At 40.6% G+C, this 15,683-nt stretch overlaps 1 protein-coding gene across 7 annotated transcripts in view; it reads left to right on the forward strand.

The window, feature by feature from the left end:
• The window catches only part of EYA1 (EYA transcriptional coactivator and phosphatase 1), a 113,654-nt gene that overhangs the window by 24,549 nt on the left and 73,422 nt on the right, over positions 1–15,683 (forward strand). For 2 of the 7 annotated variants that reach the window (XM_066622873.1, XM_066622870.1), the window contains exons 3-5: positions 1,123–1,192; positions 1,518–1,663; positions 5,391–5,513. In XM_066622873.1, coding sequence (XP_066478970.1) covers positions 1,123–1,192; positions 1,518–1,663; positions 5,391–5,513 — 339 coding nt within the window. Of the gene's footprint in view, positions 1–1,122; positions 1,193–1,517; positions 1,664–5,351; positions 5,514–15,683 lie in introns of those variants that run through there. The other 5 variants (XM_066622874.1, XM_066622871.1, XM_066622872.1 and 2 more) reach the window with 4 other exon arrangements.

A 15,683-nucleotide genomic window follows, 5' to 3' on the forward strand; every position in this document is an offset into this window, starting at 1 on the left:
CACTGCATTTGCTGTATCGAAAGACAGTTTTGTCTCTAGTATCTAACGTGTAAAGACAGATGTAATTTAATGAGAGCTCACTAGTTTGCCTCAGCTGCACTTTGAGTGTTAATTCTTCCTGACTTCTTAATTGAATACCAGTGAATCATCTTTTTAAATGTAGATTTAGTCATTTATTTGCTCATTTGTTGCCTTATTAATTAAAGAAAAAAGGAAATGTTTTTAAAGATAGAAAACTGCTCAGGTTATTGCAGGAAGAGCTTTCTTGGTAACCACAGGAGTACCCATCTATTCATCTTATTTATAGCCAGCTTCTGCTACAAAATTGCATATGCCATTTTTTTCCTGAGCTTGATCTTGAAGAGAACAGATACATTGGATTGAGAACCATAAAGACTTTTCCAGATCAGCGCTGAAAAAGCTTTATCTCTCCGAATATGCTGTACTGAAATATTGATACTCTGTATTTTCTGAAGATTCTGGATGAAATCCTCTAGCAAACAGTCCTTTTTAAGAGAGGCTCCTTTTAATTCCTTAATGCACTGCATATCTTCCTGTGTCACTAAGTCACACAATCTCATTGAAGAAATAAGTAATAGAATACTGAAGAAAGCAAACACTCACTTCCATGCATGTGTTCCATTTCCCACCACCACATTCCTGTATAGCTGCTATGTGTTGCAGCTGTAGCCCTTGAAAAAAAATGGAAGATTAGAGATAATCAGATTATGTTTGAAATATTGCCCTAATGTTAGAAATGCCTTGTGTACTGATATTTTGTAGTTAAGGAGCATCCATAAAATATGTCATGCATTTGATCTAGGAGGTTAGAAATTATGGCAAAAGAGGAACTGGACTTTAGTGGGTATGCCTGTGTTGGAAAAAAGATCTTAAAGTGTGACATACTTTATGGATGCTCCCTCAGGAGCAATTGAAAAAAGTGTAATTTGTAATAAAGATATTGAGAATAGTTGTGCTAGCATGCTTAAAGTATTACTTGGCACTATTTTAATTTAATTAAACTTTGTTAAATTTCTGAAGTTCCTATAGCAATAATAATATTTGGGTTAAATGCATGTGTCTATTTACACTTCCACACATTTTCTTTTCTCCTCCATGCAGCAATTGGAAGCAGTGGCTTCAGCCCAAGACAAACTCACCAGTTTTCCCCGCCACAGATATACCCTTCCAAGTAAGATGTCTACTTCTTAAAAAAACACACACACACAACAAAAAAGTAGAGTAAAAACCCATTTATAATTATGATTGAATCCATCTGTTAAATCATAATTAAAATCAGTTTACCCATTAGAGACAGGCTGAATTTTTTAAAAAATTAAAAATGTGTATTTAAATGTAGAAATCAATTAATTAGTTTTGCGCAGTAATAATAATAATTAAAGCATCACAGTAGCCAAGGAATTTGGATTCTTTTACATAGTTTAACTGAAATGTTTGCATGCTTCAGTCTAATTCAAATGCTTTTCTGGTTGTTTTTTTCATTTTGCTACAAATAGCAGACCATACCCACATATTCTTCCAACACCCTCTTCACAAACTATGGCTGCATATGGGCAGACGCAGTTTACCACAGGGATGCAGCAAGCCACAGCATATTCAACATATCCACAGCCCGGTCAGCCCTATGGAATTCCGTCTTATGGTGAGTAAAATTGCTGGAGAGAAGGTGTCAGATGATTGTGTATTAAACTGTGAAATATCCTTGCTGATGGTTGAAATACTAACAGTAACATAGGATTTATTTTTAATGTCTGTATCTGAACAATGGAATTTCATAATGTGGCACAAACATGTCAGCTGAGTCCTGAACATTCACAAAGCTCTATTACAGGATTTTGAAACAGTATTCCTGTGTGTTTAGTAGTAGTGTCTCTTCTTTACATTTTAATTTATTCAGTTTTTCAATTCATATTGTGTCTTTCACCAATGACTCCAAAACATCTTACAAGTTAGGATAAAACATAATTAAAATGGCATAATAAACCAACAAACAGATAACTTAAAACTGGAAAAATAAAAAAACAATTTAGGAATAACAATTTGAGAGCAGCATCAGAAACCTCATTCATCATAACCTGATGGAAGAATGAGGTTTTGAGACGTTTTCAAAAAGCTAAAATAGAGGGGGCATTCCAAACGTCCCGTGTAGGGGAGTTTCAGAGCCTAGGGGCAACCTTCCTGTTTTTGTACACTAGCAGGTGGGGGCAGTAATAGCACTCTACACCATCTAGACTAGTGATTTTCAATCTTTTTCATCTCATGGCACACTGACAAGGTACTAAAATTGTCAAGGCACACCATCAGTTTTTGGACAATTGACAAGGCACACCTTGCTGTTGGTAGGGGGCTCATATCCCCAATAGTCCTATTAATAAATGGCCCTCCACCAAACTCCCACGGCACACCTGGAGACCATTCGCGGCACACCAGTGTGCCATGGCACAGTGGTTGAAAATGGCTGATCTAGACCATGTCAAACATAAGGCCCATGGGCCTTATGCGGCCCCCAGAAGCAATTTTTCTGGCCCCTGTTATAACTGAGCTCTTCCAGCTTAATAATTGGGCTCTCTCGTATCTTGAAAATATGAACAATATTTGAACATTTTCCTCTTCTGTCATTTGCAGCTAATGAGTTTCTGTATGAGAACGAAGTGCTTATTTCTGGCTATCATTTGCTTAATGGTATCACTTCCTGCTTAACTGTGTCACTTCTGGCCCTCAGCAGGCACATGAATGCTAATTTAGGCCCTCTGTATGAACAAGTTTGACATCCCTGATCTAGACCTTCTAATCATTTTCTAGGCTAGCAAGTATTCTATATGTTCACTTTCGGAGTGTATCTGGCAGGAAGTGACTGAAAACAATATACAGGTATCCTGTGATTGTCTATTAAACTTTTACAAATGATCCTGGATAACACACTTGTCCACAGCATTGGAGGCAAGGAAAGAGAGGAGAAAAAGCAGAGTGATTGCATCTCCATGGTTGAAAATATAGAGATAATTTGGAAGTTACTTTTGTGTTGGCATCCCCTAGTTTTATTTTTTAAGTTCTTAAGTGTGATTTATGGGGCTTCCTGCAACTGATATTAAATGCTACTGATATAGATCACAGTTGGAGAAACTTAGGACCCAATCCTATCCCATTTTCCCATGCCAGTGCAGCTGTGCCAATGGGGCATTCACTGCATCCTGTAGTGGGGAGGCAGTCTCAGAGGCCTCCTCAACATTTGTTCACTTTCCTCAGGGCTGCATTGTGGCTTCACTGGTGTTGGAATAGGATTGGGCCCTTAGTTGACCCCAAATCCCAGAATGAGTTCTGCTAACTGATATGGCTAACGTGCAGGAAACATTGAGATGTTGATTCCATAGCAATTATAATACTTAGACCAGGTGGTAGATAACTGCCAAACCATTTGAGAGAGCATGTCAACAAAAGACAAAACTGTAAGCCTGTGTTGATGAGGATAAAATAATCAATCAAAATCATTTTGATTTTTCAAAAAGTTGCCCTTCTAATTCTCCTAACCCTGAGAGCCCAGATGTTGGTGAGTGTTTGGGGAGTTGAACTTAGACCTGAAAGATGGGAAATATCTTTTTAAATAAATGCCTCTTTGGGTTTATGTCTGTTGTGAAATTTGTATGTATCCTATGAAAACCAAGTGTGCTTTTTCTCCCCTTCAGAACTCAAATGTAGTATTAATGAAGAAATAAACTAACTCAATCCTATGCATTCCTATTCGGAAGTAAACCCTGTTGAGTTCAGTGGAATTTACTCCTATATAAATGTGTATAGTCTTGCTGTCTAAGAAGCCCCATTGAGGGGTCTTACTCTCTGGTAACTGTGTGTAGGATTGTGGCCTAAATTAATAGAGGCTGCAATCCTATGCACATTTACCTGGGAGTAAGTCCCATTGAACTCAGTGAGGCTTACTTCTGAGTAGACATGTACTGGATTGTGCTCAAGGCCTTTTTAGCTGCATGAAACCTTAAGAAAAAGCACTGTATTTCACATGTGCCCTGAGGATCTGAAGGACGAAAATTAGCAGTTACGAGTCTTGTTTTTTTTATTTGTTTAAATGCTCAAATCTGCCAAAAATCTTGTAACCTGTTCAATGGTTTCTCTTAACAAAACAGCCCTATCAAGATTATAATATTTAGTTCACATTACATTACTTGTGAAAGAAAGCAAAAAGTAAACCTGAGCTAAAAACCTCAGACCTGGAGTTTGTATCCCCAGTGCTGGAAGTGAGAGAAGTTTTTAAAGCTACTTGTCTTCTTCTTTTGGTAATGGGAATTTGTTCTTAATAGAAATAGGATGTTACCATAGGCACCTACCTATAAGCCGATCTCATAGATAAGTCAAGGGCAGGTTTTAAACCAAGCGTAATAGAGTTTTCTGTGACCCTCAGATAAGTGAGGGGGTGTTTAAACTTAGGGAAGTGTGAAATTTTTTGAAAACTACTTAACAGAAATTATTCTGAGGCAGCAGCAAAAAGGAAAAAGAAGAAGCCATTTAACTTTCTTTTCTAAGCAGGGAGGGAGATGAGGATGCTTATGGAAGTTGTAAGCTTTATGAGGAGTACTGTGCTGCACTTCCATAGCAGCAACCCTCACACAGACTACAATTCCCATAAGCTCCTTCACTTTTCTTCCTGTTTGGAGAAGAAGCTAAAATGGCTACCTTTTTGTTGCTGCCTCTGAATACCGTAATTACTAGTAAGTAAAATAACTCATTTTTCCCCATCCCCCTGTGTCCTACTTCTCAGTCCAGTTCCAACCCTGCCTCACTAGGCAGCCACTCTTAGAAGTTTTATTTACTGTATTGACCCATATATGTCAACACGGGATTTCAGGGTTAATTTTGAGGCATAATTTTTTTTGACTTATACACAAGTATGTACACTAAATGAAAAGGTATCTAGAGGTATTTTGGGTTTCAGTTTTTAAAAAAATTTGAATAATTTTAATTTTAGTAATTGTACACATGCAATACAATCTGTCTAAGACATATGCCTTATGTCTACTCTGAAGTAAATCCTATTGAACTCAATGGAACTTACTGCCAAGAAAGTGTTCATAGGATTTCAGAGGGTCAAATCCTATCCAATTTTTCCAGCACTGATGCAGTCATGCCAGCTGTACAGATGCACTGCATCCTGTGGTGGGGAGGCAGTCATAGAGGCCTTTTCAGGGCTGCATTGGTACTGGAAAGTTGAATAGAATTGTGCCCAGCTTAGAAATGACTAGCATGACTTTACATACTAAAAGTGCATAAATACTTGTGTGATTTCTTTTATGTCCTCTCAGTATTTAAATATGAACAAATAGCTTTGCTATCACTAACTGATTTAGGTGCATTGTGGGCAGGCATCAAGACAGAAGGTGGATTGTCACAAACGCAGTCACCTGGACAGACTGGCTTTTTGAGCTATGGGGCAAGCTTTAGTACTCCCCAGCCAGGACAGGCACCATACAGTTACCAGATGCAAGGTCTGTATAAATAAATAGAATACTGTATGTTTGGTTTTACATACCATTGCAGTGTGTGCAAAAAGAAAAAAAAATTGTAGATACCCAACAGATGACAATATATTTTCTTTTGAAGAAGGTTGCAATGTGTTTTATGTGATGAATTGAGTCCATTCTAAATGTACTGTAAAATTTTACTGCTGGGCTAGAATTTTGACACTTTTGGCTCAATGGGTTGTATCCATTGAAGTCAATCATGGATGAGTATCACTGAATCAATGAGACAACTTAGGGCCCAATCCTATCCAATTTTCCAATGCCGGTGCAACTGTGCCAATGGGGTGTGCACTGCATGCTGTGGTGGGGACACATTCATAGAGGCCTCCTTAAGGTATGGGAACATTTGTTCCCTTACTGTGGGGCTGCATTGCGTCTGAACCAGTGCTTGAAAATTGGATAGAATTGGGCCCTTAGTCATGACTCACTTAAGTCCCATTAATTTCAGTGGGATTTAGTCATAACTAATATTCTTTGATTACAGTCCTAAACATTAGAAATTTCCATTCAAGTCTTAGCCTTTCAACCAAATATTTTTATGGTCATAGTCAATATCAACATTTATAGTATTGTGACTACGTAATCACAATATTCAAAATAATTTTTATTTTAAAATTTCATTTCTTACATTGTAGTTTCCTATAGAGATAGAAAACAGACTAATGAGAAAAGTTGTATCAAGATTATAAATATAAATTGACATGAATTCATCCCTTAGGTGTGTTTTCTTTATCTGTAAATTTGAGATGACATTCTGTACAAGTTGATGTGTCAGAATGATTTAGGTTAATGTTTGCTATATTCTTAGAAAATGGTATAAGGGTTAGATGTTATCGGTTGAGAGTTTTTTCCCTAAGCAATTCAAATATTCAGTTGATGTTATCTATTATGCATATACATTATATATTTCTATGTGTCAGCATTTAGAGAATCCAGTTCTCTTTAGGAACAGAAAAAAGAGTCAAAACTGAATTCTAAATATGATTGCTGTTTTTAGATTGAGTTAGTAGGAGCTCTGGATATTGAACCCTTGGAAACCCTAGAACAAATGTTGTGAAGCAGAGCAGCCACAGTGGAGCAGACTTCATTGTTACTGAATGCTTTTCAGATGCATTGATTTAACCCTTAACTCAGTTGTTCCCAAACTTTTTCAATTGGCAGCTCCCTCTACCTATTGAGCCATTGACTGCAGCTCCCCATTAGGGCTACTCTCCTATGTACTGTATAGGGCAGTGGGTTTTTTGTGAGGATTCCGTGGCTCCTTCGGCTGGTGTATGGCTCCCTGGGGCCATAGCTCACAATTTGGGAACCACAGCTTATAAGCAAAGAAAAATGTACCTTTTGAACTAATAGTTTACTATAGAATAGCAGAGGTGGCCATCAGACAAAGAACTTGCATTAACATAGCCTAATCCTAACTAAATCCCCATGTGGCAATGCACCAGCATGGGCTAAGCTGCATCCAATGGGGGATTTTCAGCTGCTGGAGGTCTCCTTGGGGTGAGGGGACATTTGTCCCTTGTCTGAGGGTAAGCCCCACCAGCCACAATGGGTCAATGTGAACCTGCGCCAGCAATATTGCTGGCGCAAGTCTGTACAGGTTGAGACTAATTATTCGCGTAGGTTCCATTCCAAGCACTCACGTGGATTTAAAAAACAAAGTTTCTTTGCTCCAGTGATTGAAAAACAGCCTTGCTGACCTTTTGACTCTAAGATAAGAGTCATTAAGAAGACAATCCATCAGCACTTCACTCAGCCCCTCCCTTCACCAATGCAAAATGATCACGTTTGCTGGGGGAAGGGAGGGGTCCACAGGAGAGAGAAGAATTGATGGATTGTTAGCCTACTGCCCCCCCTCTCTCATTAAGGAGGCTGTTGTTAAAGGACTGTTCAGTTTTTTAAACCGATTTTAAAGGGATGCATTTTTCCCCTTCTCCGGGGATCAGCACATTCTTTCTCATTTGCAGGGGCCATTCGTGTTGAGTCAAATCCGTGTATAAAAATTTCGTGTAAAAAATAGGCTGGACCTGTATTGACCTGTGCAGGTGGATTCGGCCCAGGAAGGAGTTTGGAATTGAGTGTTTGCTGAAGCGCTTGAGAGCACAACCCTTTTATGAGGGGCTTGGATGCCCAATGGAGAGACTAGAGAAGTGGAAAAGAGCATTAATTCCAGCAGTGGTAGTGCTGCATAGGATTGAGCTGTAAGGTGGTGAGGGTGTCTGGAAATCAGATCTCACGAGGAACAATTAAAAGAGTTACATAAGAACATAAGAACAGCCCCACTGGATCAGGCCATAGGCCCAGCTAGTCCAGCTTCCTGTATCTCACAGCGGCCCACCAAATGCCCCAGGGAGCACACCAGATAACAAGAGACCTCATCCTGGTGCCCTCCCTTGCATCTGGCATTCTGATACATAGCCCATTTCTAAAATCAGGAGGTTGCGCATACACATCATGGCTTGTACCCCATAATGGATTTTTCCTCCAGAAACTTGTCCAATCCCCTTTTAAAGGCGTCTAGGCTAGACGCCAGCACCACATCCTGTGGCAAGGAGTTCCACAGACCGACCACACGCTGAGTAAAGAAATATTTTCTTTTGTCTGTCCTAACCCGCCCAACACTCAATTTTAGTGGATGTCCCCTGGTTCTGGTGTTATGTGAGAGTGTAAAGAGCATCTCCCTATCCACTCTGTCCATCCCCTGCATAATTTTGTATGTCTCAATCATGTCCCCCCTCAGGCGTCTCTTTTCTAGGCTGAAGAGGCCCAAACGCCGTAGCCTTTCCTTATAAGTAAGGTGCCCCAGCCCCGTAATCATCTTAGTCGCTCTCTTTTGCACCTTTTCCATTTCCACTATGTCTTTTTTGAGATGCGGCGACCAGAACTGGACACAATACTCCAGGTATGGCCTTACCATAGATTTGTACAATGGCATTATAATACTAGCCGTTTTGTTCTCAATACCCTTCCTAATGATCCCAAGCATAGAATTGGTGTTCTTCACTGCCGCCGCACATTGGGTCGACACTTTCATCGACCTGTCCACCACCACCCCAAGATCTCTCTCCTGATCTGTCACAGACAGCTCAGAACCCATCAGCCTATATCTAAAGTTTTGATTTTTTGCCCCAATGTGCATGACTTTACACTTACTGACATTGAAGCGCATCTGCCATTTTGCTGCCCATTCTGCCAGTCTGGAGAGATCCTTCTGGAGCTCCTTACAATCACTTTTGGTCTTCACCACTCGGAAAAGTTTGGTGTCGTCTGCAAACTTAGCCACTTCACTGCTCAACCCTGTCTCCAGGTCATTTATGAAGAGGTTGAAAAGCACCGGTCCCAGGACAGATCCTTGGGGCACACTGCTTTTCACCTCTCTCCATTGTGAAAGTTGCCCATTGACACCCACTCTCTGCTTCCTGGCCTCCAACCAGTTCTCAATCCATGAGAGGACCTGTCCTCTAATTCCCTGACTGTGGAGTTTTTTCAGTAGCCTTTGGTGAGGGACCGTGTCAAACGCCTTCTGAAAGTCCAGATATATAATGTGCACGGGTTCTCCCGCATCCACATGCCTGTTGACCTTTTCAAAGAATTCTATAAGGTTTGTGAGGCAAGACTTACCTTTACAGAAGCCATGCTGACTCTCCCTCAGCAAGGCTTGTTCGTCTATGTGTTTTGAGATCCTATCTTTGATGAGGCATTCCACCATCTTACCCGGTATGGATGTTAGGCTGACCGGCCTATAGTTTCCTGGGTCCCCCTCTTTCCCTTTTTAAAAATAGGCGTGACATTTGCTATCCTCCAATCTTCTGGCACCATGGCCGTTTTGAGGGACAAGTTGCATACCTTAGTCAAGAGGTCTGCAACTTCATTCTTCAATTCCTTAATAACTCTTGGGTGGATGCCATCAGGGCCCGGTGACTTATTGATCTTTAATTTATCAATGAGGTCTGAAACATCTTCTCTTTTAACCTCTATCTGACTTAACTCCTCGGTCAGGAGGGGCCGTTCGGGCAGCGGTATCTGCCCGAGGTCTTCTGCCGTGAAGACAGATGCAAAGAACTCATTTAATTTCTCTGCCATCTCTAAGTCTTCTTTTATCTCCCCTTTCCCTCCCTCACCATCCAGAGGGCCAACCGCTTCTCTGGCGGGTTTCCTGCTTCTAACATATTTGAAGAAGCTTTTATTATTCCCCTTAGTTGCTGGCCATGCGTTCCTCATAGTCATAGTGTGGTATGTTTAGCCTGGAGAACAGAAGACAAAGGGAAGATATGGTAGCCGTTTACAAGGGCCTGAAGAAAGGGAAGACTTACTGTCTTTGGCTACCAAGTGCAGGACTTACAGTGAAGTAGACTTACAGCCTAATCCTGAGCTGCCCAGGCTCAGCAGCACCAAAGAGGGCTGCCGCCGAATCCAGCGCCTCCCATGCTACCACGGTGCTACATTTGTCCCCTTCTCCAGAGGAAGGTAAACAGCCCTGCAATGGGACTACTCACTTTACCACCGATTGGTCAGCGGTAAGGAAAAGGCACTTGTGTAGGGGGCGTAGCCCTACATGAGTGCCCTGGATCCTGCGGAGCAGAGCTCCGTGGATCCTCCTCCCGCCCGCCCCCGGCATGCCTCCCTCTGCTCTCTCTCCACCCCCCGCTGGCCTCCCCCCTTCCTGAAACACCTCCTCCCCGCCTACCGTTCTGCAGCTCGGCAGTCCAAGAGAGCGCTGAGCCATGGGAGCTGTGCGACTGCCCGGCGCTAACCCAGCAGTGGCCGGTGCTGGGCTAGCACGGGCGGAAGCCTGGCAGTGAGCCCCACGAACGTGCCTTATGGCACGTTTGCGACTCTGCTCGGTGGCACGGAGCCGTGTCACTGAGCTCAGGATTGGGCTCACAGGCTATAGAGATGAGGAAGAATTTCCTGACTGTACAAACTAAATGGCACTGGAACAGTTTGCTTCATGCAGTAGTGAACTCTACTTCAGTAGAGGTTTTAAGCAGAGGCATGATCTCCTATCAATATAGGTGTTCTTAAGCATTTTTATTTTTTCACAATTTCATTTTTTCCCCAAATTAAGCAAGGTGCAGAAAACAGTGTTGTGTTTTTATTCCAAGGGCACATTTTTATAAATTATATAATCACTTTAAAAGTGTACTAGGTAGACAATATATTTGGTGTAATATCAGCAGATGCATCCACATTTCATGCACCCTTCTGTTCCAGCCTGTTATTTTTTAAAATTTTTTTACAAATTTCCCATTTTTTTGCATGCTTTAGGGTTTTTTTTAACAATGAGAAGTGCAGAAAGTGGTGTTATGTGCTTTTATTTTGTTATCACTGAAAAAAAAAATCACACCATTGCCTATCGGGGATGCTGTAGCAGCTGCTTGCACTGACCAGGGTGTGGATTAGATGACTTCCATCTCCAACATTCAATGATTTGATGAAGAGCTATTACAATCTGATGGTGAAAAACAAATCCTGAACTCTGGAATTTGTATTGTTTTTCCTTCCCCCCCCCCCATGGTGAGATGCATAATTCTGTTGATAAAAACAAGTCCCTTATTATGTGCCAACACTGTACATGACCCATTGTAGATGTCCCTGTCCAAGGAATGTACAATTTAAAATAGATGTTGGAAAAACAACAGAGAGAGGAAGGCAGGGCAGCAGTAGAGAAAGAAGAATGTGAACTGATTACACATGTGCTTAAAATGTGTTTAAAAAGTTACATGTGCTTAAAAGTTACATGTGGTTAAACTGTGTTTACAGTCGGATTGAGGATCAAGGGTATAAGGGCCATGCAGAATGCTATGTAAACTGAATTTTAATATTGCAAATAGCAAATGTCTTACTATATGCATGCATTAAATCCTGCTGTAATTATAGATTTTCTGTTTTTTCCTATTAAAAACCCTGTGTGTGTGTGTGTGTGTGTGTGTGTGTGTGTGCATGTTTGTTTTTATCTATATTTAAATTTAATAATGAATTGTAGTGCAGAACATGTGTCTTAGGAATCTGTTCATATAACTGTTGTGTACTACTAAGCCCAGTAAAAAGGACTTAATATGCAGAACTTTTTTGTTTGTTCTTTTCAAAACTAATTACCTCATAAATATTGGAAGCCATTACTATACTGTTTGCAGAGAATATCAGAAATGAGTTCTGAGGTGGTGAGTGTGGGGAGGCAAATGCTGTGGAAAAAATTAAACTGCATCTGCTGTGTATGCATGGGTTGGAGTCTTGTGTTCATGGACCAAGCAGCTGTTGGGGTAGCTAAGGTGAATTTGCCGAGAGCTACTTGAAAACAGCAGGCATGACACAATGCGACCAAAGGTTTATAGAGCCTGGCCCATCCATTATAGGTTTGCCTTCAGATAATATTGCTGCCTTTTGATTCATATATTGGACCAGGATGATAAACATAGCCGAGGACAAGACAGTGAACTTCTATAAGAAATATAGTGAGGACTGCTGAATCCTTCATATTGGTAGTGAATAAAACTTCCGTGCATAAAATCCTGGTCATCTGCTGACTATTTCAGCAGGGCTTTTTCCATTTTTAAGTAAAATATAGTTTTACTTTTTATTGTTGAAAAATTTACAATGTTGTCATAGAGTCAAAATTTCAAGAATTTAGATTGGGTTCTGATGATTTTTGTTACTTGGTCACCCATTTTAGGAGCATTGTGCTTTTGTGCCATTAATATATCTTGTAGAAATGTGGCAACCTAAAGGATTGTGAAAGCATGTCTAACCTAGTGTCCCTGAGTAGCTCACACAGCAATTTTTGAAAACCTGTTTCATGTTTGTTACGGTCTGCAAGACCCCACCTGTTCTCTATAGGAATCAACAGCGGCCAAGATTAAAGAGATGTTTTTTATAATATGCTGACTGAAGTACAGTAACAATTTTCATTGACTGTTGTGAATATTGGGTGACTATGCAAGTGTAAAAAGATCATTAATAGTATATTTTAAATATTAGAACCTTTCTGCATTTCTATAAAACAGACAAAAAAAGAAATTCATGTGTAAGGGTTTTTATATACATGATCAAGGCTGTACAGAAATGCTCCTTACAGCACATGCCTATGAATATTTACTCAGGGGTTAGTCCCATTCTTTTTAATGGTATTTATCCATGAGTAAATGTGCATAGAATTACAGGTGTATTTTCCTTGTTGATAACTTTCATTCCATTTCAACTATGTATTACACTTTTTTCATCATTCCAGACTGGATGAGAGATTGAGCTGCAAGTCAGGTCTTTCCTAGTATAGATTTCATGTGTGCTATGAATTCAGTGGCTGTCCTTTTGGCAAGCCATCCACCTCTTTTACAGAGAGCATTCTGCAGAGTTGTGTGTGGGAGCAAAATTGTTAATATATATATAAATCAAGCTGCAGAGGGGACAAAAAAAGAGGCAGACAGATCCACTCAGAAATTTGAGATGATAATCCAGCACCTAGTTAGGACACCTTTTCTTTCTCCTGCTGAGTGGTGCATCAACAAGGATGTGAATCAAGTGACCATTGAAAAATGATTGAAGAGTAAAAGGGGATGAGATATCTGAATGATTTAACCAGTGGGGCTAAGCCAAATGCAGTTTATTAGTGAAAGCTTGGGAAGGTACCTACATATATATGCTCTCCTTGAAGGGCAATGGCATGGTCCAATCCTTGTGCAATTGGATGGGTTATGGAGGTTTGCCAAAGGTGCTTTAATGTTACAAAATGGGAACTTTGTCCCACACAAGCATAGGGAAACCGTAGGTTCAGAGTGAAGCAAGAATTTAAAATAGGATTCTTGGGTGTGGGCAATTATGATGCAAAGAGGGGGAGGAGTTCTGGTTGACTCTTGTCCTCATTGTTCCCATTGCTTCATAGAATTTTAGGCTCCTCATTCTACCCTTTGGCTAAACCTGTGTATCGAATCTTTGGATAAAAGGTGACAAGGGATATAGATTGGAGAGGCATGTTTAAAGTCTGGAGCATTGTAGGAGAGTTAATTACTTCAGCCACTAGACAAAGACCAGGATGTGACAATACCAGGTCAAAGATTGACTTTTGGCCCAATCTTATCCCCTGTGGCCACAGAGGCCCAGTAGACAAAGGGGGATAGAACCACCTGCCAACTCAGGTGGGTTGGCTGGGGGAGGCAAACAGAGTGGGGGGCATAATGGGATGGAATGGGGGAGGGCTGGGGCATGATGGCGTAGGCAACTTATACCAGATATTACCCCCGTGGAATAAGCTCATATATCCCTTTTGTCTCATTGAACTTGCTAAAGTGCTGGTGCAAGTCTAAGGAGACCATTTGGTGGGTGGGAGGCTTATGGGGGGATAAGGGAAAATATCCGCCCTTTGCCCTTCTAAATCTCCTGATCTCTCCCCCCCCCCAATAGCATATAGCACAACCTGCTTTGGCATCGCTGCATAGGGGAAAGAATAATACTGGGTTGATAGTTACCTATGGGGGAAGTGCCCTCTGTTTGTCCAAGCATATTTATTTAAATTTGATGACAGGATGGTTCAGTGTTCATGCCGTGTCCATTATGTGTAGATAGGGTATCAACTACAGTCCCTTTTAGAAAGTTGTATGCTCTACTTTGCTTTTCATGGGGTGGAGTGGGAAGGAAGAAATAGAAAAAATTACTGTTAACCATGCCTGAGCTTTGTGGTCTTCTGGCATTAATCCTAGTCAAAAGACCCATGTCTAATGCCCCTTAGGAAATAGGGAGTTTTGTAACTACTTTCTAACTGCAATATAGGAATAATAATATTTACCATAATGGTTGCTGTAATGACTCCCTCAAGAAAATACATGTGAAGTTCTTTGCGTACAGAAAAAGTACTATACTGATGTGAAGCTTTTTTTTTTTTATTAACAGCCCAAACCTAACTAAAAACCCTCACCAATGCATCCTGCTGTTGCGTGATAGTGGAGGGAACTTTTGTGACCCTGGGACAAGCCTTGTCTGACCAAATTCGTCTCAGATTGGTGCCAGGCATTTTACTGGTGCAGGTCTGAGGAGAGGAAAGGAGAAAGGGAACAGGTTAGGATCTGTCACAAATTGCTGCCTCTGGACACCAACCCTTCCTCCCTCTCCCCACCCCGCGCTGCCCTCCTGCTCATTGCCCATGTCCTGAGATGGCTTACCTACCTTAGCACAGGTAATCCTCTGCAGCATTTGTCATCTCTTCTGCTGCCTGCAACTTCTCTGTTTTCAGTCTAATTAGCATGAAATGTTTAGGCATTCTGCTACCCCTCTGAAGAATCAGACTTGCTCTAAATCTCAGTTAGGAAAAGGAATTCCCAATTTTAGGAATTAAACTGACACAGCTAACCAATTTCCCTATTCTCTACCCTATAACTTCCACATGACCTATTCTACCTGGATTACTGTGCTAGGTGAAAATGAAAACAACAAATGAAAAGAATAGCAATGAATATGACATTCAGAACTCAAGTCATGACTCTGCCATTCATTCCTTTACTAGTAATGAATGAAATGCATGAGCCCCATTCATTTCCATTCTTCGTTTAGTATGCAACTAATCTGTTTTATCTGTCTTTTCATATCAAAATCTCAAAGTTGCTGGCTGTGTAGATTGTTCCAAAGAAGATGTCTTGTGGGAGCCATAGTAAGTGTCCACAGTGCCTGAATGTATCATTAATATCAATACAAGAGGCAACTTTACTATAGTTACTGCCGCAAGTATTAGATAGAAGACTAGTTGGTGGAGATACACATATATACAGTTGAAGATAATTGGCTGGGAAATACTTTGTCTAACAAAGACAGAAGTTTTGTAGGTTTCTCTAGAATTCATAACTTTTATACTATCCTGAAACATTTCTAATCTTGTTAACTGGGCAAAGAGGCACCTTTCAAAGTGGTACACTCTTATATTTAGCAGAAGGAAAGCAACTGTTCTTCTTCAGCCCAGCATGGCGTCTTTTCCAGTGGTTGTTGCTAGTGTCTTGTGTGCGTGTTTGCTTGTTTTTAAAGATTGTAGCTTTTTGGGGATAGGGAATAATTTATTTTACTATGTAAATCGCTTTGTGAACTACTTCTGTTGAAAAGTGGTATATTAATATTCTTAATAGTAGTCTACTGTATATTTCAGTTTTTTTAAAT

Source organism: Tiliqua scincoides, chromosome 4 (genome assembly GCF_035046505.1).
Source record: "Tiliqua scincoides isolate rTilSci1 chromosome 4, rTilSci1.hap2, whole genome shotgun sequence".
In the NCBI taxonomy this organism is placed as follows: Eukaryota; Metazoa; Chordata; class Lepidosauria; order Squamata; family Scincidae; genus Tiliqua; species Tiliqua scincoides.